At 41.6% G+C, this 24,762-nt stretch overlaps 1 protein-coding gene across 41 annotated transcripts in view; it reads left to right on the forward strand.

The window, feature by feature from the left end:
- The window catches only part of LOC119553043 (CUGBP Elav-like family member 4), a 279,958-nt gene that overhangs the window by 142,568 nt on the left and 112,628 nt on the right, over positions 1–24,762 (forward strand). For 16 of the 41 annotated variants that reach the window (XM_037863116.1, XM_037863127.1, XM_037863120.1 and 13 more), the window contains exons 1-2: positions 6,851–7,184; positions 8,549–8,991. The exons of 16 other annotated variants lie outside the window; for them this stretch is intronic. In XM_037863116.1, coding sequence (XP_037719044.1) covers positions 8,932–8,991 — 60 coding nt within the window. In that variant the 5' untranslated portion in view covers positions 6,851–7,184; positions 8,549–8,931. Of the gene's footprint in view, positions 1–6,850; positions 7,185–8,548; positions 8,992–22,661; positions 22,704–24,762 lie in introns of those variants that run through there. 9 more of the 41 variants (XM_037863112.1, XM_037863114.1, XM_037863124.1 and 6 more) reach the window with 1 other exon arrangement.

The raw sequence follows: 24,762 nt of genomic DNA on the forward strand, positions 1-24,762 counted from the left end.
GGGAAAGAAATGGTAGCAGGAAGATGCGAAAAAGTGTGCTATGAAGTAGGTGGAAGATGAGGAACCAAATCACATGCATACCTTTATTGTTTGCCCATTATCCTTAGATGTGTTCTTACGTCTTGACGAAACTTTTACGCACTTTAAAATCAGAAGATCTCTAGAATGAAAGTAATTCCAAATCCATTGAAACATGGTTCTTTAAAATCTTTTTTTGTGAATCTTTTCTTGGTACTTGCACAAAAAGATCTGCGTATTTTATATTTTACTTTATTAAAAACAAAAACTATAATATACCACTTTTCCTCCTTGTTTCGACATATTTAAACGAAAAGTATTTCAATCTTATGAATATATGGTATCAGTTGTATATAAATTCATAAGAACAACAGGTCCACATATCTATAAATTCCTTGTTTCTCGCTAACTGAATGTAGAAAATTCAAGGAGATATAAGACACCTATCAATATATTAAATATAATAATGATGTCCCCGCTTATTTTCGACACTCAAATAAAATTTGAAACTAAAGTTTCCATAAATCTCTTTAAACGTAATATCCCTGAAGATGATATTCAAAGGAGTTTGCACGTCATTAAGAGAGACATCGATCCTGTGGCCTGGCAGCTTGTTGTTGGCAAGGTTCTTGGTTGTCACCTGCTTGGAAAACACTTTCGATTTCTGGGAATGCCTTTCAAAAGTGCTGCTCAGCTCCGCTTTCCTCTTTTGGCTTTTCCGGTTCCAGCGGCTAAAATGAGAAGAAAGCGGGAAAGAAAAGGCCCCGAAGCCAAATGCCAGGAACAGCAAAAGAAAACCCGCGCTAACCGCGCCACCTCACAAAACTACCTCCGCCCACAATTGCCGCCCCCTCGGGCAGCCACGCCCCCTTCTCCAATGGCAAGACCAAGACCAAGCGCCCCGTTAATTAGATTTTGCGGTTTTTGTGTTGTGCAAACTTCAAAAGCAACAGCAACACGCAGATGATGGGGACCTCCCGACCCCCGACCCCCAATCCCCTCTAACCCCACCCACTTAGTCAGTGGCTGCCAAACGCCAAAATGTATGCTTTAACAATTTTTGATACAACATAAAATTGGAATTGAAATGAGGCATGGGTGGCGAGTAGAAGGGGGCTCTTTGGTTGCTGCGGGTCGCAAAACAAAATCGATAAATAAAACTTTTTTACAATGCGGCAACACTTTCACGCACTTTGCAACCCCCCACCTCCTGCGATCCTTTCCCGCTTGCGGTGGCATTGAAAAACCGCCTGAAAGTATGCAGCTACAACAAGTTTTTTACGCAATTAGTGTACAATTTCTTAATTTATACCCTGTCGCCAATTTATCAACACAGAGCAGACCAAAAAAAAGGGAAGGGGGGGGGGGGGGGAGGAAGCGGAAACCTTCTCTGTGGGACCAAAGTGAAATATTATTATGAGTACGTGTTTGGGCGAGTGAACTGGTGGTGCCGCCCTTAAGTTTCCGAGAGCCAGTGCCCCAAGGGGCCGAAAGGGTTGCTCGACGGCCTTTAATCCACCACCCCCCTTGGCCCAACATATGCTACTTTGACATAGTTCTTTGGGTCGAGAGCGTTTCTAGTGAAATATGAAATACTATTTATAACTTGATCAGCCCTAGATGGGTCAGATGCAAAGCAGGGGATGACAGCGAATCATGCCCAGTATCTATCACTGCTCCGGGGGACATGGGGGTCGTCGGGGGTTGGGTTCCAGATTGGATTGGTTTGGATTGGACTGGCTGTTGGGATTGATATTGGCCTAGGGTTCGGGCTTGGGTTTGGGCCTGTGCTTGGGCTATGCGGCTGTTAATTAAGTTATGATGGCAAACCGCAAACACTGCGATGGCTTCTGGCTTGCCTGAGACAGATAACACATATACATATACATACATATATAGGCCCCGTCAGTTTATGAAATTTTCATTAATTTTCGACCGCAGAGAATTTCTGCTGATGCCCAGGATGCTCTGGTGGTGTGCCCTCTGACCCCTCCGGCTGACAGCGTAACGAAAACTTGACGACACAGCACTAGGAACGAGCAGCAGCGGCAGCAGTAGTAATGAAATTTTGCGACATGTATGACAGGACACTGTTCGGTGGCCAACTTTTGACAGGCATCTGGAAAAGTATTCCTCTCGGCGACCTTTGGCCCCCACTGCCTACTGCTGATGGATCATGACAAATGTGGACCAGCGCACACGAAAGTTCTCCTAATTATATGATAATCAAAATCTATCAGCAATGCCTCTCGTTTCGTTTTTAATTAGGCCATTCGAAGGATGCCTAATCATCATAATAATACTCCTTGTGTGGCTGGGTTTTGGGGGGGGGATGGGCGCTATAAGGCTGGAACCAAGGCTGCCCCGTCATGGCATTAGCTTTAGCACTGGCATATAATTTAGATTTATCGCTTGATTTTCGCATAAATATCGACCATGTGGTGTGGGCAGGGGGGCTCCACACTTTTGTGTGCTCGTTGATGCATAAAGGCAATGGCTCTGGAGCTGAGTGCCCGACTCGGCCTAACGACTTGTTGTACGTATAGAAGATGTAAAATCCAAATGACATTGAGGCGGTGTCGGTGTAAGTGGGCATGTGGGAGTGCCAGATAATGTCCGACTGCATAAAGCCCAAGTAAATGGCAGAAAAATCATTGGTGATTTCTCGTTTTATTGAATTTATTGCCATTTCTGGATTTAATAATGTCGTACAGCAAAGTTCCGCGGCATGAAGGGCTGAAAATATGTTAAGAGCGATAAGTTGAGTGTATTTAGCCCATAACCGGTTGGCTTCCGTTTCATAACCGATTCGTAAAATATCGTAAGTCCCCGGTTATCATGGCAGCTCAGTTTTGCGTTTACGATTATGTTCCATTTTCTTTACTTCCTCTCCATAATAATAGGGTTATGCATATTGAACTAGATGTATATCCATTATTCCGGGTAGTAATGGAAATAAGTCAAAAACTTAAATTAAATTTCAATAACAATCTTGGGAATAATGTTTTCTAAGTGGAAAATATATCCTTTCTGTTTCTACTGTTTCTACGCACCTATCAAAATATAAACAGTAATGTGCAAATATTAATGATACAGAAGTGATCTTAAATCCTCACCCCATTATACCAATTTTATTTGTATACTTTGTGCTATAAGCCCTCCATTTGAAGCACCTTCCTAAAGTTAAGTCTTTCAATTTTCTGTTACAATTCTATGAATGATGGATTCACCGCATATCTACTTTTACCAACGCATAGCCAAGAATTCCTCTGTCAGCTTTGCGCATAGCATTCCATCAACTAGCTTCCTCTGCTTGTAAAATTGATTTCATATCATCGTCGCCATCTTGACACTGATTATATGCCTTAACACTTGACTGCCTCCGGGGGCAGGAATCTGGATTCTCTGGCTTGCGAGGCTTGGGAGGCATGGGAAAAGCGTTGAAAAAAAAAAAGAAAATATCAACACACCATTTAGCGCTAAATACACAGAAAACTCGGACCGACGAGGGCCTCTCGGGAGGCGGGAGAAGCGGCTGTTGCTGTCCAAAAATTAACGCAAAATCAAAGTAAAAATGCGATAAATTGGCGACGACAAGCGCAACGCGGAGAAACAATAACAACAGCGGCGGACTGACGATGCTGACAACGTTGTCCCGCGCTTGAAATGAGCGAAAATCGGTCGAGCATATCAAATTGAAAAACTCCAAGACAACGCGCCACGCTCGTCGGGGTGGTTGGGGGATGTGGGATGTGGATAAGGATGAGGTCCTGACGGGTCCTGAAGCTCCGGTTGCGACTGCTCTAGTGGTTGCTCGGCGGTGCAGGGGGTGGTGGCATGGCGCGTGATGCTTTCTGCGTATCCTAGTGACACACAAATACATCCAGCGATAGAAACAGACACCCACGCACAAAAAGAAGCAAGAGCAAAAAGCGCGTAGCGAAAATAGCAGGGAAAAAGAATAACAGCTAGCTACAATAATAACGCTTGAATGGAGTGCCGTGGGGTGGTGGGTGGTTGGGTGGTTGGGTGGCAAGTGGGCGGTGGTTCGTGTCACGTGGGGCACGGGACAGGGGGAAGCGGCCCAGATGGACAGGCAACTGAGTAGACGACATTCATTGCTGCTTTGGCAGGTTGTTAGGTTTCCGAGTCTGTCAAGGGCGGAGATTGTTAGCAGCTTGAGTGAATGACTGACTGAACTCAACCGAACCGAACGCCACTGAATTGAGCTGACTATTGATGTATTTTGGCATATTAGCTGCCGGATTAACCGACCTGGCCAGCGGGCTTGGGAGGACCCCGATGAGTTCTAGCCATAAACGTTGGCCAACCTATACGGAATCCATAAAATTGTTGTCTTAACATTTACTAAATTTACTAAATCGTTTGAAATCATACCTGTTTTATAAACAAATCTCAGCGAAATTTCTTAAAAACACGATCCTAACTAACTAACATACGTTAATCTGAACTTCTTTTTGATAAGAAAAAGTTTTTTAGCGGTGGTCTATAGTATCTGAAATTTTTTTTTAAATTGCCGACTGCGCATTTAGTATTCTAAATTTTGAATTTCCAACACAATATGATATTGAGTTTTATTTTTGACCGAAATAATAAAACTCAAAAAATAAGTTTTATTACTTGATTTTTATATAAAACTCAAGGAATAACTGTTATTTTTCAAGCGGAAAATAAAACTCGGAGAATAAGTTTTATTTGTTAAGTTTAATAAGAAACTGAGAGAATAACGATTATTTCATTAGTTTTAAATAAAAATCATGACATAACTATTATAAAGTGATTTTAAAAATAAAACTTATAACAGTTACGAACCCTGAAATAAGTTTATTGGAGAGTGTTATGTGAAACTCAATTCACTTTTACTTATAATAAATATCTTAACTTTAGTACAGAAAAAAAGTCTCTAAAAATTAAACTCATTTTTACTTATTGGGATCAAAAATTTTTTTTTTTTAAAACATTATCTATTGACAACCATCTAGTTTATAAAAAAATTTAAATTAAAAAAATATTAATATATATAAACATATGATAATATAAACATATGAAATATAAGATACTGAAGATTTTCTCTGGTTTCCTTAAAAAAAGCCGTTCCTTCTTTTCTACCTTTCACCACCAATAATCGCTAGAAACAGTTTTGTGACCAAATCATTTTCCTAAGTAGCCGTTTTTAAGAAATTACCTTGGGAAATCAATCACAGCCACAACCGCTTCGCAGTGCAAGCCAAAAAAGTGTGTCTCGACCATAAGGGGAAGTCCCCACCCCCGGGAGAAAGCACAACAAGCCGCGCCCCAAACTTGGCTGGCATTATTCAATGCCTCGCAGATGTTTTCCCTGCTGCTGTTATTTTTGCCGGCTCTGAGCCATACTAAAAAAGTGCTCCTCCATCTGCTGCTGCTGCTGTTGTTGTTGTTGTTGTTGTTATTGTTGATGTTGTAGTTGGTAAAAATTGTTGCGTTTCGCATATTAATTTCTTCCTGTCTTCGTGCGTCGTCATCAGGATGGAGCCTCATGATGATGAATTTGCCAGAGATTCGGTGAATGGGGTGCTAGTGTGGGTGAGTGCTGCGTACCAACCCATTTGCTCTTCGCAAAAGGACTCTCTTCGTCCTGGGCAAAGGACTCTCTTCAGTGCTCTTATTGGCGTAGCCTTCCAGCCACGTTGTGTGTGTTTGCCTTTTGGGACACCAAGGAGGCAGCCTTAATCACATTGTGAGTCATGTGTTTCATAAATATTCAACAGAAAATTATCATCGCAATGATGAGCACTTCCAGTCAAAACAGAAAATGCAAAAACAAGTTCTCGAGCCGAAGAAGAGGGGCAGTGAAACGCACATGTTTTTGCGATTCTCCAACCCGCTCGCGGTTCGGCCTTTCCTCATCATCATAACACCCTTTGCCACCCCCTAGAATACCAGGGTCCATCGAGCCACCCAAGCACCCTATGGGTACCCCCTAGAATCGGCGGGCAGACAACCAGCCAGTAAGCCCGGCACATGGCTCTCGCGCTCTCCCACTCAGATGCACTCCGCTCCACTACACAAGACACCTTACATATCTAGGGCCCAAAACTAACCGTCTGGCCGTCTCGCTCCCACTCGGTATCCATTAGATGGGGGGTCTGGAGAGCGAGAGCGAGAGGGCGCTAGCGAGAGAGCCTCGCCTACGCGTGAATCGGCTAACACGAGTCACGATTTCGACAGTTCGGGGATTTTCCCTTTAGGCCTTGTTGGGTTTTCCAGCCTGCTCTGCTAGAGTGCCGCTATTCGGTGTGATTTTTGTGTTTTTGTTATGCTCTACGAGGGTTTCGGGAGTACTACGATTGGGTCTCGAAGTCTTCGAAAGGGGGATGGTTGTAATTAGGGATCCTTAAGGCGTACTATCGGAACCCTTGGGATAGAGGTTGGCGAGCAACAAGCTAGCCATTATCAGTGGAAATAGTTAGGCTTACCCATACCCCTCGTGGTTGAAACCTCTCCGGATCTTATAGGGCATACGATACTTCGGTTATGGACTGCGGCCGGTTCGACAGCACACATGTTCGATCCAACGCTCGGAAAATGAGCCGAGCGGACGTGGGGGTGGACCACCCACCCCCACCACCCATCGCCCACCAAGAACCTGAGAGCGTTGTTGTTTTGCCGGCGAGTTTGGCTGTTGCGTTCGCTGGTTCGAATTGGTCGGGTGGGCGTAAGTTCGGTCCGAATCGGGTTCGGGTTCGGACGAGGAAGTGGTTCGGGCTCGGTTCGGATCTTTGGGGCTCCGGACGCCGTTGTAAGCGCCGTCCTTTTTCAGTATGATATTGAGTTCTGTGTAGTTAAGTCGGAATATTTCGTATAGTTCTCGTCGACTGTCGTGTGACATTTGTTCTTCAATTCAGAAACGCATATTGAAACACAGCGATAATACAAATTACGAATATTCAATAAAAAAAATTACAAAAAATTTAAAAACAAAAGAAAACCAACCAATTAAAATTAAAAATTCAAATTCGCTTCAAAAATATATTACAAATATAACAACCAATTTAATCAAATCAAATTCGCCACCAAATCCCAAACAAAGTTTACAAAATTCGTTTACTCAAAACCCATAACACAAAACAAGCTACAACTAATTCAAATATATAACTGTTAAATCTGTAAGCAAGGGCAATTACCACTAAGATCATCCTGAACTTATGCTCCAAAATATTTCACATAGACCTTCTCCTGACTCATTAGAACTCGATTTCTGTTAAATCTCTCCATCAGCCTCATTAAAATTAGCTCCAGAAATAGACCGACTGCCACGATAAACAATGCCGAAAATAATTAGAAACAATTTGTAAACAACGAGATTTCCAAACAGAAATGGGCGGAGAGGAAACCCAAATTGCCGATCAGGTTGTTTTCCTCTCTTTGCCTGGGGTTTACAATACTTTTTCCGATATTTATCCACGCTCTGTTTTATTCTCGATGTATTTTTTTCAATTTGCCTAGATAAACAAACGAACGAAAATTGTTTCACGCTCGCAGCACACGAAAACATTTTCAATTAAAATTTTGGCCCAAAAAGCCAACCAAACTAAAGCAAAGCAAAGCAGAGCGGAGCACTGAAAACGTTTCTCACATCGAATTTGAATTTGAATATTTTGAGCATTCCATAATTTCGTTTCCATCTCCATGGCATTCCGATTCTCCAGCACTCGAAAACCATTTTTCGCCAAAAATCTGTTTTGTTTGCTGTATTTTGTTGTATTTTAAGTGTAGTTGTGCCAGTGCGAGCTGCCAATATATATGGCCCTGTTAATTGAATATGCAGTGCTCTTAATGATTTTTGGCCAGCAGAGCATGATTTCCTTTCTTTGGCCTGCGATTTGCCACATCGGTATATGGCTAAAACGTTTTACGACCGCTTTGATGTGGCCAGAATGGCCTATATTTACAGTAAAATATTTTCCCCGGCCCAAAATCGAAATAATTTTGATTCTCGATGAGTGTTAAAACGTTCGTAAATCGCTTGACTAATTTTTTTGATATTCATATGAGGCGGCTTTAACATCTGGAGTGATTGAAAATAAAAACTGTTAGCACATGAGAAGTTTTCAATTTTTGTATGCTGCATCTATGTGAAATTTTTTTTTACCCAAAACACTTTTTTCATATTTTCCTTAAAGTGCTTGATATTGTTCGCTTAGTTTTCATTACAGTGTTTTGAAATTTAATTTTGTGCACTGTGATAACATTTATATAATTAATAATTTACACCTTTTCGGAAAATGTTCATATTTTCCACTTTGACCTTCCCGAAAGCAAAACCATTAATCATTTGCTTTGCCAACAATAATAAATATTTACCTCGATTGATTTTATTTCCATTCCCGGCGTTCACCTCAATTCCAAGCAATTTAACTTATAGCCAAAGATACATTTTCCAAGCGAACTGTACTTGGAAAATCATTAAATTACCCATGCTTACAGCAAAATCAATTTTCACAAGACCAACATTTTAATTCGATTTTAGAAACGAGCTGAAAAATCAGAGAGAGAGAGAGAAAGAAGCAAAAAAGAGATAGAGACACGCGTGTGTTTAAATACTGGAAAATACAGATAAGATAAATTATTATAAACACTAAGCCATACACACATTATAGCAGGCTAACCACACGAAAATACATTGAAATCAATAAGTAACAAAGTACAGAGAAGACAGTTCAAGTGAAAAACCGAAACGAAACTTTCCAAAAAAGTGCTTAAAAATTAACCAAAACAAAAAAACTTAGACAAATAAACAACGGCCATTTTTCCAAAGGAAGATAACCGAAAAGCTTCCAACAAAGAATCGGTGAAAATCGTTATAAAATTTTTTCTCGCAAAGGCGCCACGTCCAAGAGCAAATCGTTCCATATGGTTCATATTATTGAATTGGTCGGCCAGCCGAAGGTTGAGTTTGCTCAACAAGTTACTGTGAGTATCAAATCGAGAGTCAAAATGAATTTCCACACCGCAGGATGGGGTGGGGGAGGGGGGGGGGGGAGTGCTGGGAAAGCGGGAAAATGTGCCCGAAAATGATAATAAATCTTGTTGTCCGCAGTCACGTAATGACAACTTAATACAAATACATATGCATACATCGCCCCGCACACACTAACGCACTTTTTATTATGTTGTTGTGACGCTTTTCCTCTCTTTTTTTCATTTTCTTTTTTTTTCCCCTTGGCTTTGCTCAACATATTTTGACAATTAATCATTCCCTATGTCTGTGTGTCCTCGACTGCGTGAGTGTGAGTGCGAGTGCGAGTGTGTGGGTGATTGCGGTTACATTTTTTGTGCGAAAATTCGAAATCAGTGCGTCTGTGTGTGTAGGTCAATGTGACTCTCGTTTCGACTGTCTGCGTCTCTTGGCCATTAACACACCGCAATCTTCACAATGACCAACATCTCCGCTTCTTTGTTACGAGTTTATTGGACCCGGCTTTAAGAGCTCGCATTTTTCGTCCTCCAGGGAAAACAAATGCCAGAAAATCCAAAAAACAGACTACAATTCGAAACATTATCAAATTAAAGACAAGGAAAAGCAGATATATGGAAAATTATTAGGTTTTTTTAAAGAAAAATATTTTAAAATCTATATCTCAGATATTAAACAAGAAAAGATTTTGCTTACTAAAGATGTCTTAATATTATTCATTGTTTAATATATAAAAATCTAAGCCTCACATAATCACTAAAAAGTATACCTTGCTTAGTAACAATGACTTAGGAATATTTATTTGACTGTCAGGATACTATAAATCCCATGGATTAAAGATTAAAGAAAAATAAACCGTTTTATGTTATCCCCATTTAAAGAGATTTTCGTTGTCTAAAAGGTATTTGAAAAGTAAAATGAAGTTAAATCAAAGAAAAAAGTTGTTTACTTAAAATTCGCATTTTGCTTGCAAAGTTATTGAACAGTTAACATTTTAAGCTGAAAAAATAAGAGTGATTAGCTAAAAAAGTATTGAGAGAAAATATTCCAAGACTGGTTTTGTATAATAGTCACTATTAAATTCATACCAACGGAATGGTTTAGTGTGCCAATTAAAGAAAACAATAATATCTATTGTATCACAATTAAGATCATAAATCTCGCGCTACAACCATTAAAGATTAGCATTTATTTATGTTGCGCTCTCTAGATATCCTTTTATCTGTCCTATTTTCAACCCGATAATTCTCTTTAACCATATGGACGCATCTTTAACCCACATATTGATTTATCAACTTTTTCATTCACTTGCTGTTTAGTCTCTTGATTCCCCCAAAGTTGTCAACCAGCTTTGTGGAATTTACGAAAAGGAAAAGAAAACTAAAAATTCTAATCGGATTTACATTTATTTCTGTTGCGTTGAGTAAGTACATTCGGCCCTCTCATTTTCCCCCCATATAAAGTAGATATATCTATGTATCTGTTTCACTTTCAGCTGACTGCTTTATCAGTGTTTGTGTGGCTCACATGGTGATGTTGTTGTTGTTGATGTCGCTCCAGTTGTCACCCTCTTTTCTCTTTTTCTCTATTTTATATATTCTATATTCTCTATAATTCTCTATTTTTTTGATTTTATTACAACGCCAAGGCAGAAAAGTCTGTTACTCGGGGAAATTGCGTAAATTTCATTGTGTATTTCACTTTTATGGTGGTGGCTGTCTAGGATCGGGCTTACATGGACGTAGATGGGGGTTGCACAGAGGGTGGTGGTGCTACATGGATGGGTGGGTGGGTGTAGTTGGGTGGTGCGTGCTGCTGGCTGCGTTATATGACGTCGCCGGCGTTCTTTGTTGTCCTTTGTGCGTGCGTCCCGCTTTTATCCTTTGCAGGGATGTTCGAAAGTCCTCTCCGTTATCCTGGCTCTCCTTATTCTAATGATGACACATGCGTTCTCTGTTGCTTTCCCGCTCTCACCCATTGCTGTTCAATATTTTGTGCCACTTGTTTTGAATTTTTCCACATCCTTTTGTTGTTTTTTCTTGGCTTCCAGTTGTTGTTGCTGGCATTACGTGTTAGCCAACTTGCTCGTTAAATGGTTAAGTGGAGCAAAGTCGTTGACACAGTTCTTTTGGGGTCCTTTTCTTTTCATTCGATTCGAGCAAGGCGCTTGCATTTCGGGCCATGACTCAGAGACACGAACTTTCCGCTCGAACTTGTATCCTTTGGCCGAAACTAAGTTTTCCTTTGAGCAAGCAAGGCAACTAAGTAGTCTAATTTTAGGGGGAAAGCTGAATATATTCACTTAGTAGATTGGTGTGCAAATAGTCTTGAGATGTACAACTTAGTCTTAAATTTGTTATGGCTTAACCTTTCACCCTTAATATTTATAGTGTTAAGAGTAGCTCCGAGTTCTTGTATATCCATAAAATCAATATCTGCTCTTATAACTTCCACCTTTTACCCTTTAATTTCCTTTCATCTTTGCCGTTCCCCTCCTAATCGCCTGTCCTTTGGCGGAGCTTCCTTGAAACTCGCCACTTGGCACAATCATACACTTAATTTTCCACTTCATTTCATAATTTTACCCTTGAAACCAATAATCTTGAGGAGCGACCTAAGGAGTCTCTGGCTTGTCAGCCGCTGGCATAATATACCTTTTGACGACCCCTCCCACAACAGCCCACCTGGGGGCGCATTCAACAGCTCGACTTGGCCAACACACACACACATGCAGAGCTATTAAATTACATGCCACTGCAAATTACTTGGGAAAACAAAGATAAGAAACAAAAAGTCGCTGGGAAAACAAGACAGACCGCATAGCGAGAACGCCTTGACGTATGCAACAATAATAATAACGGGTTGTGGTCGCCTTTGTTATGCTTGGCTCGGTGTTTTGTAAGCCGTCAAGCATTTACATACCATTAGTCGGGTTGGCCAAGGAAAATGGCAGTGGTGGGGGCGACAGGCGTATAAATATTGAAAAGCGCCAACGCCTTTTGTTGGCCTGCTGGTAATTGCTTAAGTCGGCAAATTGCCCAGCCTAATAATCATAAATACTACCTAAGAAGGCAGGGCGAACGACGAAGCGAAAATTGGTTTGCCAATGGGAATTTCTTAGGAAAACTTCGTACAGGGTTAAGACGGTGCTTCAAATTGATTAGGGAAAAGACATGGAATTAGTGCTCAGTAAATTAAGTACAATGTCATCTTAATGTATAATAGAAATGCAATTACCCGAACCTTAATCTATCGTAATTATCTAATACATGAGGAACTAGTTAAACTTTTCAGTAAAGTTCATTTATTATTTGATTTCATAGGTTACAATGAAATCCAAAATGTATAAAACATATTTTCACCATCTCAAAAATGTTTTTTATTATCAGCACTTTTGATTCACAAATGTTCTTCCATAAATTATAAACTTCGATTTGATATATTTGCCGATTATATATCTCAAGAAAAGAAGTGTTGGTATATAGTTATTACACTGATATTAATAGAAACCGTTTTAAGTAACATTACGATGATAACTTTTATAAATGACCCAAAGATCATTCAAAGAAGCTAAGGAAATTCACAACCAAAGTTATTCATCAGGTTGATTACTTTTTTTAGAGATTCCCCCTTTGAGAACTTTTAATAAAATCCTTTTAGTTCACAATTCCGCTATGCTTGGCTGAAGTTACGTGAATTTTCATTATGTATGTCAAAGGGCACGCGACTCGGACTTTGCTCCGGGCCTTAATTTGAGTTTCTTGATTATTAGAGGTGACAGTTTTATAGCTTTGTTAACAGGGAATGCTGAATGCACCCCGAGTCGCAAGCTAACCAACAGTTTTTGCTTCTTTTGTTGTGCTTGGCATGTTCAGCGCTGATTATGCTTTGTGCCAGGGAAAATCGAAAAGCAGGAGAGCGGGAAAACAGGAAAACTCACCCCCAGGCAGGGGAAAACTTATCGCAAGGGGGGCACGAGGGTCGGGCATTAGAATTACTTGCGTGATTAACGCACACCCTCGAGCGTGTCCATTCCCCGCCCTATGAGGCCAGGTCTTATCTATGGCTGCCTGCCTTAATTGTGGGTCTTCCATTTGACTATCGATCGATTTTCGATTCCATTCAATTCGATCACCGTAATGAGGCAACTTCAAAAGCTGCACAGCTCATTAGGTTTCCCGCTGAACAAATACATGGCCAGCTATATATATTAGTTATATATTTTCCGACTCTCGACTTTTCCCCCAGCTCCGATTTCCTTCTGGTCTCCTACTTTTTCTTGGGCTTCTGCACGTTTTCCTTTGTTTTGTTTATGGCTTCTCAAAATAGCTGAATCAAAATGTAAACAAAAGCGCAAAAATACCAAAAACGAAAATGGGCAAGCAAAGGAAAATCTCGCACTTCCCAGCGGCGGCAGCTGCGTGCGTCATCATGTGAACAAATTTTCCAGATGCTTTTCCCAGTACCAGGCCCTCCCCTTTTCTCCCTGTGCATCCCATATATACACATATAGTATATACTTTGCATACTTTTTAATGCCTTCGCCAAAGTGCAAAACCGCATGAAGAGGCCTTTAGCTTTCGACTTTTCGCTCTTTCTTTTTGCCGGTTGAACAATAAATTGTATTTCTGTTTATTATTTATGTGCCCCAGCAGAATGTTTACGGTCTTCTACTCACATCTATAGCCCAGTTTTCCTCTGCATTTTCCATTTCCATCTTTGTACACTAATTATTTCCTCTCACAACGTCCTTAACCTTATTGATATTTGCCACTTCGAGTGGCTAGCTCCTTGAGAATACAGCTTATTGTTTTTCTACAGAAGTTTACTTGCCAAATAAATCAACAAGGCACAAAAAAGAATGATAGGAAGCCGAGTGTTTACATTATGTTTACATTATGCAAAAGGAAACTCGGCAAACAAAACCGCTAATTGTCGATAAACAACCAATAAAATACAAATTTCCCAAAAACATTTATCAAAAATAATATAAATAATAACAATAACCGCACAACCACAGGGGCACACACACAAAACCCAATACCAACCGACACCAACACTCGGGGGCGATAAATAAAAATGGCAAAAATAAACTTGGAATGAGCCTCTCGAGTGGGTGAAAAGCGGCCACCGAAGGAGAAGAAATGTATGGAAAATAGTGTTTGACAGCTCATAAAAAATAATGTCGTATTCATTAAGGGTGGCACAACCTGTCCCGTTCGAGGTGGGGGGTTGCCAAAAGCGAATTCGTTTTATTTACGACAGGAAGTGGGCCAGAACAGCAACAGCCACTTGAAACGCACGCATGCAATGCGAATGGGAAGTGGAAGTGCCTCAGGTTGAGGTCGAGGGTCTGGTTCCAGCCAGGATATAAGGAGTGGGGCTGACAGTCCAAGTCAAGCCAGAAATATTTAATTGAAACCCATAGAGATACTTGGGGGACCCTCGAGATACCCTAACAGGAATAGGAAGTTTAGGGTTTTAAATGATTTTACCTTAAAATGCTTAAAAAACTTGGGTTATATATATTTCTTTATATTTACCTGTGTTTATCATAATTTTATAAATAGGATTTTTATATATTTCGAAGCTAAAATATGTATTTCATGATATTAACATAAAGACATTCCAAAATTTATTTGTTTCTTATATAATAAAAAATGTTTTATACAACTAAGAGTTAACATTTACAAATCGTTCTATATAAAGCTATTCTCTCAAAACAACAAAAAATACCGGTGAAAGTTTTCTAGTAGTTTAGTTTTCTAGTAATCAGAAATTTCTTTATTTGGAAACCTTTTCAATGGATTGACTTTCTTATAAACCCAACCCATACTATTTTCTTTAAATGGCCCTTTAAAACCCTTTTATTTCCTTTAAAAAATGTAAATACCCTATACTTAAACTACTATCGAAACACGCCTCATGACATTGACAATGTCAGAGACTGAACTAATGAGGGAATGATTGAATGACACACTGACAGAATGACAGAATGACAGTTTTCCCTTTTTTTTGGCCGGTGAGTGTGCAGGTGTTTTACGTTTGTAGTAATTTCTGTTGTTGCTGCCACTGCTTTAGTATTCAGCGTTAGTTGTTAAAGGTTTGCGTGCTGAAACTTTTTGAAAAGTTGTTCAAGTAAACACGATTCGAGGATGGGACGCAAATGAGGGGCGTGCAGGGGCAAGTTTGTTGGTTGAAACATGCAAATGTTACAAGGTGTTATGCTTTATGTACATTTAATTGAGACTTATTAGGTAGTGAAGTGTGCGATAGTTAAATGCGGTTGCTGTTGTTATTGGTTGTTTGGCTTGTTGATGGTGTCGTTAGTGAGGCGAAAAGAGGGGGTTTCCGAACTTAAAAGATACCCCCGAATCGATAATTCCAAGCAGGGTTGGCTCAAACTTCTCTCAGTCTGTCCCGAAAACCAAACCTAATCAAAAGTGTATCTTCTTTGTAATACGAAGTACAGCTCTTGCAAATCTTTCACAGGGAAATTGTGCTGCCAAAGTGCATATCTTACACTGAACACAACCGACAATATTTTGGGGGAAAAAAGAAGCCGGGGAAATAACTCAGAAATGTGTATAGTCAGTCCGTAACCTCCGCCCCATTCATTGCCCCTTCAGCTGCATTAGACGCCTCCGCCACTTCAATGCGCATTTCAAGTTTATTTTCTCGATTTTCTGCGTTCGAGTTAGTTGCATTTTTCTATTTTTGGGTTCAGAAATACAAAAGCACGAACGGATTCCCCGACCCCGCGGAATGCCTTTCAGCATTTTGCTTTCTATTTTCAATAGACGTCGTTGGTGCTGCTGTTGTTGTTGCTGTTTTCTTGCAGCCGACAAACAATAAAAATGATGCGTTGTATTGCAAAAGCGCTGCTGTCCACACCAGACCTGCCCCGCCCCCCCCGTTGGAAAAACACCCCCAACCGCCCACTTTTGCAGCATAGCATATGTTGCAACTCTGTTGGTGAAACGCAAAAAAAAAAAGCGGAGGAAAAGAATGAGAATGTGGAGTGTGGAGGAGATTTTCACCCATTGATATTGATGAAAACGACGTCCAGTTACAGTTCGTTGGCTTTTGCTGCATTTTTCAAGGGAAAATGTACGAAAGGATGGGAAGGCGGTATTCTGGGGGCCTTGCAACAGCTGAGGATATGCAAATCGTATACATTTTGTCAAAGCATAAAGACTATGTTTGGCAGGGGATATAAAATATACATGACACATGTACCTCCCAGATACAAATGCCGTTCGCGACGGCGAGCTGCACAGATGCAGATGCATAAGGAGATGGAGATAGAAATGCATATGCATCATTTATCCACCGACAGTGGCAACGAAATAGTCTGAGATATCCCATCCGAGGCGAGCTGACTCTCCAATCTCAACTAATGTTGCATTCCTTTTGATTCCGTTTGTCTTGGACAGGGATTAGATAGGGCTGCAGAAGAATAAGTTTGACTAGCTGGGAACCGAAAAATAATAAGGCTTAGTATTGCACAGTTTTTATTGTATGCCATGATTTTATTTTTAAAAATTGTAAATCATCTACTTAAAGGTTTAAAAATCGTTTATAAAGGTGTCTAAAAGTAGGCAACAATATAGTGACTACAGAGTCCCAAAGTACATATGTTTTATTGCATACTTTTAAACAGCTTTATCAAAAATTTAAAAAATCAGAGCTGTTTTTGCTTACACACTTAAGCACTTAAAGATTAAATAAGTTTAAAGACAAGAACACTTAAAAAAAATTTTGTTCATTCTTTGTGCAATGATATGTTGATGATTCACATTCCAAGATTTTTATTTTTCACAGCATACTTTTAGACAGCATTATAAAAGATCTCAAAAACCTAGCATTTCAGTTAAGAACTTCTTGTTATGACATTCAAATCCTCGGAAAGGAATAACCAAATTCTATGTGATCTTGGCATGGAGCACTGCGTTCACTTGAAAAGTCTACTCCCTTGGACTCCAATCCTCATCCACTGGCTCACACCTAATCCACATTCAATTTTCCGGCTTTTTCGCCACTAATCTTCGGGCCTCTCTCGCACCTTCTATTGTCCTGCTGCCGGGCTTAATTTAACGCTAGACGCACACGCACAGCCGCCTATTTTCCTCGTCCTGGCCCCAGGACCCTCCCGCTAAATTGTCACTAATATGCCGCCTTGTGCTCGGCGGTGCATGCCCTTGCACATAATTCACACGGAGCGGAACCTAGTGGGCTAACAACTGCAATTGTTGGCAAGAAAAAGAGAGAAAACTTAATAATTGCCAGGGCGCAACACTTTAATGCCACACATCCACGACTCCCCGCACCGGCAGTCACATGTGCTGTCCGAGACCGAGAATTTTATGCAAATCTTGTGCCATTCGCTGGAGGTGGAGACTTGCCAAGTGACAATGGGGCACCAACACAGATACACAAAGCAGGACACTCTAAGCCGGGGAACTCCTCCTCCTTTGCTGGTAGTCCTCTTTTTTTTACTCCCCTTACATTTCATGCCTTCGTTTATATCCTTTTTTTACTCCTTTTTTTGTGCTCTGTGCAAGTTTGTGCAACTATTTTCCATGCGCATGGGCACAAAAAGGCAACCACTAGTGCTGCTGCCAACTATGAGACTGGGGACTTTCCCAGAACCCCCGAAATGCCCCCTTGCCACAACCCTTAGAGCCCAGAATGTGGCCAGTGGCAGGCAGCCAACCAGAGCGTAGAGCAAACTGGAGCATTGCAACTATTTATTTGTTGTTCGCCTCCCCAGGAGGCAGGGATTTTTTCTATTACTCGCTCGTTTATTACGGGAATTCCAGCTCACGCCTAAGTGCATGCAGTTCTGTTTCTTTTTTTTTTGTTAGTCTGGCAGTACCAGGGGATTCCCTTTAATCAGTTATCAGCCACAGAGATCTTGAGTCCTTTTAGTCCCTTTTAAATTCCTGGGCTCTGCCTTTGCCACCGATTGATGGCCAACTGTCAATTGCTAAGCTCCCCAGTCAGAGCCTGAATCACAATCAAAGTCGGAGTCAGTCTTTGGCCGGAAAGTTGCCGAGAAAGCCCCGGGAAGAACTGCAAAACCGGAGACAGAGACTGAGAAAACGAGGGAAAAAAAATAGCGGAGAAAGCGAAACTTTTTAATGATGTAAAGTACAAAGTTTTCTGTCTTGTCGCTGGCGCAAGTAACTTGAGTAAACTTTGAGTTATGCCCTCCCAGCCTTAAATGCGAATTGCGAAATCCGAGGCAGCGGCGGCGGCGGCGGCGGCGACGACGACCTCAAAGCGCAGGACGACATCCTTTTGCACCCACAGGCAGGACATCGATCGATGGCAGGGGAGGAGAGGGTGAGGGGATTGCGGCTGGTATTTGGTCGTTTGTTAAAAGTTTTCAACACTCATTTTTATTATGACATACGCGAGAAGTACGAGCCAAATTAGTGGTGTACACTGTGTGTGTGGCAGCAATGGTTGCGCTAATAAAATGCCAATTTGCTGCCATTGAATGGCTGCTTTATTGGCCGCCATTACAACTCGTACGCATAAAGGGCGATGTTACATCCTGAATAAACCCATACACCCACCATCCATCCATTTCGTCCTCCCACCTACACACATGCGTGCGAAAGGACCTCTTCGAGGAGGCATTTTATGACGGCAACATTTACACGCATAAAATATGCATGATAAAACTTTGTTGTTGCAATAAATCAGCCACCCCCGAAAAATGGTGCAACTCCTTGGCCAGCCTGATGTGATTACAAAACCATTCCGAGCGGAACAGGGTTAGTATATCCCTTCTTATTTATGTCCTGCGTGATCCGAGTTCATCGCGATGCGGTCGTAATGAGTTCCTGGCGCAAATCAATTTCCCCAGTCCCTTACTCTTCTCTTCACCGCTGTCAAACTACTTAAACTGCCATTAAACTATCGAGAGTGAAGGATGCGAAATATACATAGGTATATCAAAAAGAAAGGAAAACTTTTGCGGGTTCCTCAATCAGAAATAATATTTTAAAAAAAAAGTAGGAAAACCCTGCTTTGTTAGAGGTGCAAATGCCTCACAAACAGACAGACCAAGTCGCCTTCACCGAACTTTTTTGGCCATTGTGTTTTGACTGCCTTTGTTGCATGCATAAAATATTTATGCTCTGGAAAATATGCAGCAACAAAAAACGGAGGGGTTTCCTTTTAGAGCCCCCCCTCCCCTGAACTTTTCGCCATGTGCGTGCAACTTTTCACACTCAAATGAAATTACGAGAAAAAATAAAAAGAAGAGGAAAACTTTGCTACTTAAATGTAGCGCTCTCACTGGCTGCTCCCATTCTCTTTTTTATTGCTTTCTGCACTTTATCAACCATTTTGCCATGGCTCAGTGAACGCTCAATTGCCGGCTTTCACAGAGCGAGCGAGGGAGATAGAGGTAAACTTTTCATTAATAACGATTTTCCATTAACTATCGATTGATTTCGAGTCCCCAGGACAGCAGCATCCCAGCAGTCAGCCGCCAGCGGCAACAACAATGGATCCCTAGTAGCAAACGCACTTCAGACAATGCCTGCAACCGGCAGCTACCAACAACACTTGAGTCTATTTAAAACGCAAACAACAATAAACCGCCAGGGGGGTGCGCAGGGGGTGTTGTTGTATTCAAAGGGGGCTTTTGGGACAGTGGCGCCGTTGGCTGTGGCAGGGGTTCGAATGGGGTGGGGTACAGGCTCATAACCGAGGACGACGCCGCCGACGCCGACAGGAAAAACTCATTGAAAAGTTTTCCTTTTTTACACTTGGCGCGCTCTCCCGTTTTGCCAGGACCTCCTTTCGTCCTTCCGTCCGCGATCCACACACCTAAGCGGTGTATCGAAGGAGGAAGTTTTTAATTTTTTATCGCGCCACAGCCAACTTGGAACGATATGCAGCGAACCTGGTTACGCTTGTTTAGGGTCGAGGGGTAGTCGAGATTTATCTGGGATAATTTGCAAGTTTTTGCGCTCAACGATGGCTTCGATTATCAAAATTGAATTTATCATTTCGTTAAAATACTGAAATAATGGGGTTGTAATTGTGGTTTGCCACTATTACCACTACAGTGGGATTCGAACCTTGGTTCTTGTAATAGGACCTTAAAAAATTATTATTTTAAATCTTAAATTATCATATTAAGAAATACTACAAATGTAATGTTACACCTTTGTTGAAGAACATATAACATAATTTATTCCGTGGGTATCGAACCTGGGACCTTCTCATGTTATTTTGAATTATTGTTTTAAAAGGAATATCTTTAGTCATGAAGAAATGAGCACACTGTTTAGTATTATATCAAATACCAACCTAAGCATCTTACTATTCAAAATACTAAAAAGTACTGACTTAAAGAAACCCAAAAATCCTCTGAAAAATATAGGGAAAAAGTCTGCTTTATCTTAACAACCCACAGTCCCATATGAAGTTCACAAATATCTCTGTTTTCCGGGGTAATGACCAATAAAGTTTTGCAAGATGCTAGACAATAAAGTTTTAAAACCTTTCAACTTGCCCTAGTTCGACGTTTATTTATATCCATCATCTGTTATCGCTGATGATATAAAGAGCTTGATGCTAAAAGTTTATTCTATTTGGGAATTCTCCAGAGTATGATCAGTTCGACTTGCCAGGTGGATGATGTCTTTCCATCAACTTCTTGTGCGGTTTCCCATTCTTCGTCCTTTTGGCTGTGGTGGTTTCTTCGTCCTTTGTTTGCTTCGGCGACTATTTTAGGTAATGCCTTTTGTGTAGGTCGTCGGCATTGCGTTTTCTGTTCCTATATTTATTTCCTTTTTTTTTCGTATATTTTTTCCCCCGTTTTGTTTTGCTTTTACCATTTTTATATAGCCAAAGACCGGCGCTCGCCCAATATATATAAATTATTGCATAAAGTTTGGCGCTAAGTTGCAAAAAGTTTCCTTTCATTGCTGCCGCTGCTGCGGCGGCCGCGTGAACGACACACAATAGTCTATAAATCTTTATGGTCAACAGAGATTACATGGGCCTGGGCCCAGACGGGGCGAAGAAAGCCTTCCATGTAGTTTACGGCCCCCAGGACCTCGGACCCCTAACCCCAGCAGCTTTTTAGGCGCTGTGTGCGTTGTTTTGATTTGTGTGCCAGTGCCCAGTTGTTGTGGCTTTTGATTCTGCTTTTGCGTTTTCCCGATTGTTGTTACGGCAATCGAGGGCAGAGTGGAGCATATGGCCATAAAAATGCGCTGCAGACGTGGCGGATGCTAGATAAATCATGCCAAAGCCCCGAAAAAGTATGCAATGCTGGTCGGCGAATGAATAGGAAATTCTTGTAAAAATCAGCCACGGGAATCCTGAAAGCCCCACACCTCTTCTGGCTCACCTTTAATTGCTTAAATTGTTCTCGTGCCGTCCGGGTTTCGTGAAACACGACTAGCAATTCGATTTCTCGTGGCCCCATAAACAACTTTTCAAAAGTATAAAATACAAAAAAAAAGGGGGAGAAACGTGTATAGGTTTACCGTTAGGATCATTTTACATAAAAATGCAATAAATAGCTGGAAGGAAATTTATGGTTCCCGTGGAGGCAAGGATGTTAGGAAGGAACTGGACTCACTCGTAAATGTCAAATGTCGTGTGCCGGGGGCGCTAAGGGCGCCTCAAAGTATGCTTATAAATTGCTCTAAATAGCAATTTTGGGCTGCTCCACCTCGAGAGAGCGCCCGGTGTCGTGTCATTTGTTCGTTTTCTTTATTAGTGTCATGTATTTTTATAGTTCAAAGGACATTTGAATGATTGAATGAACTGTTTGCCCCAACCTACCTACGAACCAACCGACGTCCGTCCACCACTCCCCATTTTTTGTGTGCTGGCTTGCTTGACCGAAAACGAGTTGCGCGCATGATTTCATCCCTTGCAGCCAAAGGACTCGCTCTACGTGCGGTCAGCTCCTCCGGCTCCTGATGTCCTGGCCGATGTCCTGGTCAGCAGTGGCGGCCGTGGCGGTCCCAGGCACGTTTCATCATGGCCAGCTTGTTGTTGGTCTGGCGACTATATCAAATAACGACTATTGACTACGCCTCTGTGGCGCTCCGTGATGTCGTGTCCCCGTGTAGGGTTACAAGCCACCCATCCCCATCCCCATTCCCTATACCATCCCCATCCCCATACCAAAACCGAACCACACCAATCCATCCCAGTGACCCTGTGGTGCTGATGATGATGTTGTTGTCGCCAAGCGTTGCCATCGCCATCGCCATCGTCGTTGGCGATGACGAATGAAAATCAATATTTATTAGATTACTTTCGAAATTTTATACGAAAATAGAATTTTTATGACATTTTTTTCTCTGGTTTTCGCCCTGGGCTAACTTTGCGCCCTGTGCCTGGGCGTGTTAAAGTGTTTGCAATAATCAATTTTTGGTGGAAACTCGAGCTTGAGCTTGGAAATCGTGACCCAGGCTTTAAAGGGGGTTTCTTTTCGGTAGTGTATTCCTGTAGGAAATATACTTTAATCTTATCGCCCATCATGTCTAATTACAGTTTTCGTTTTCCACCCCCAGCACTCATAATGACTTAATTATACTTTAGCCAATTTTCCTACCCACTCACTGCCATATCACTTAATATTAAACATTTCCGTGTTCTCCCTTGTCTGTCTTTGCAGGTAAGTTGCCATCATCCATTAATACCACCAGCCATCAAATTAGTAAGTACACAAAACGAGCTGCTAACACTTTTTATGTGCGTCTTTAACTGTATACACCTCCCTGTCTATCCCAGCTATCTCTCTATATATATATATATCCTTTTTGCTCCATTGCCATGCCATTTCCTCCACCAGGACCAATATATATATATGTTTGTGTACACGAATATAAAGCAAATGCATTTTAGTGCCCTCAGTTGACCTCGTTTGGGGCTTGTTTTTATGGCGAAGCCCAAGCGATGATGCTACTCACGTGGCTCAAAACTAAAAGCTCCCCCGAGTGTCTACCGTGGGCTCCTGGCCCCTTCCCCGGAATCTTGAGCTAGTTTTGGGTGGGGTTTGGACCCATACCATCCCACACCATCCCGTAACATCCCATCCCCCTCGGGAGTCACTTAATTATGAAGCTGCACATGAAGTAAAACGTCATAAAGCGTCGAGCGGAGGCCATATACGGTTGACTTGGGTAGCATCATCATCAGTCCCCGTCTGTCTGCCGGTGGCTCTTACACATTCTTTTTTTCCGGGGGCTTGGCAGCATTCTGCAGTTAATTTTCCGTTGCTAAATAAACTGTTTATGGCATTTATGCCAAAAATTTTTGGCCAAAGGAGAGCGGGGGAAAATCCCTGGATGAAGGATGAACCGTCTGAGTATGCGTGTGTGAGCTTAACAATTTCTGCATAACCCACACAGAGGAGCGCTGTGTATCCTGTTTACCCGAAATTGCCTTTTAATTGTGATTTTCGGACGAGCTTAAGCCTGGACAAAAAGGAGTTTTCCCCCTGTTTGATTGAAATGGAATATGGCAATAATTGGCTTGCCTTATCAGTTGGATCTGAAGAATTCGCGTAGGCTAACATTTAGTGTTTCTCGTATGGCAAAGTGACTTTTGTGTGTTCACTGACCCCTCAAGAGAGAGAATATTTACATATTATGAACGCATACACTGGCACAGCAGGCACACCCACGCGTATACAGACAGAGGGGCACACTCACACACTCGCCTTTATCCACTGACAATTTGGCAGTCACCGCAATCATAAAAATTTCCACTTTCAAGGAGGGGAGCAAAATGGGAAATGGGAAAACAGGCCCGTCAGTCAGTCGCCTCTGCGCCTCATTTAAATGCAAATTTTTGACGAGCGGTTTTAACGTTCTGCTTCTTCTTCTCCGCTGGCGGTGAATGAAAACATTAAAATTAAAAATAAAAAATATGTAGTCTGCTTTTAGGCGGAACTCTCGCTGGCGTTTCTATATATGTGTGTGTGAGTGCCATTGCTCGTGAGAATAATTCAAGGTGATAGCTTAATTGAAATATGCTTTTAGGCGCTTTGCCACACCACCCACAGACTCTACCCGGTTTTCCCTCCATTTTGCATACTTCACTTTGTTGTGTGTGAGTGTTTGAGTCTGGGTGCATATTTTATGGAGCTGCGGTCGACCACAGAGACCCACAAAAATAAAAAAAAAAAAACTGAACCCAGAAAGTAAAAGAAGCGAGCACGGAAGGGAATCTGAATAGAAATAAAAACTGAAGTGAGGCTGCTTAATGTTATGCAAAGTGTTTGAGCCTGCGGCATGCGTATAACCATGGAAAACGGCGGGGAAATCGGGCGTTAGGACAGCAGATCCTGGCATAAAAATTTACCCACCATCACCTTTAATTGCTGGCCATTTCAGTTCTCATTACAACTTCAATTGACTTTTGCCGGATGTTGGGCGGCTGAGTTTTTTCTCTGCCACTCCTAGGGTAGCAAAGGGTATGCCTTCATATAACTTATCGTATCGTAATCCCTCTCGGATCTGCCATAAACATTCATATGCATAAATTTGACATTTGGCTGCTCCATAAAAATACTCGCAGCCGCAGGGCCTTTTGCCAGGCAAAAAAGTCTCCCTGGAGTCTGGGTTCTGGGGAAATTTATGCACATAACATCCACTTGACTCCTTTTCGAGAGAGACAGACATCCTGACTGCCGCACCACCCCGAAGTGCAACGTTTCAAGTGGAGTCTCAAATGAAAGGCGACAGCCAGCAAAGATGTTCGCGAAACGAAAG

The sequence above is a fragment of the Drosophila subpulchrella genome, chromosome 3L, assembly GCF_014743375.2.
Source record: "Drosophila subpulchrella strain 33 F10 #4 breed RU33 chromosome 3L, RU_Dsub_v1.1 Primary Assembly, whole genome shotgun sequence".
NCBI lineage: Eukaryota > Metazoa > Arthropoda > Insecta > Diptera > Drosophilidae > Drosophila > Drosophila subpulchrella.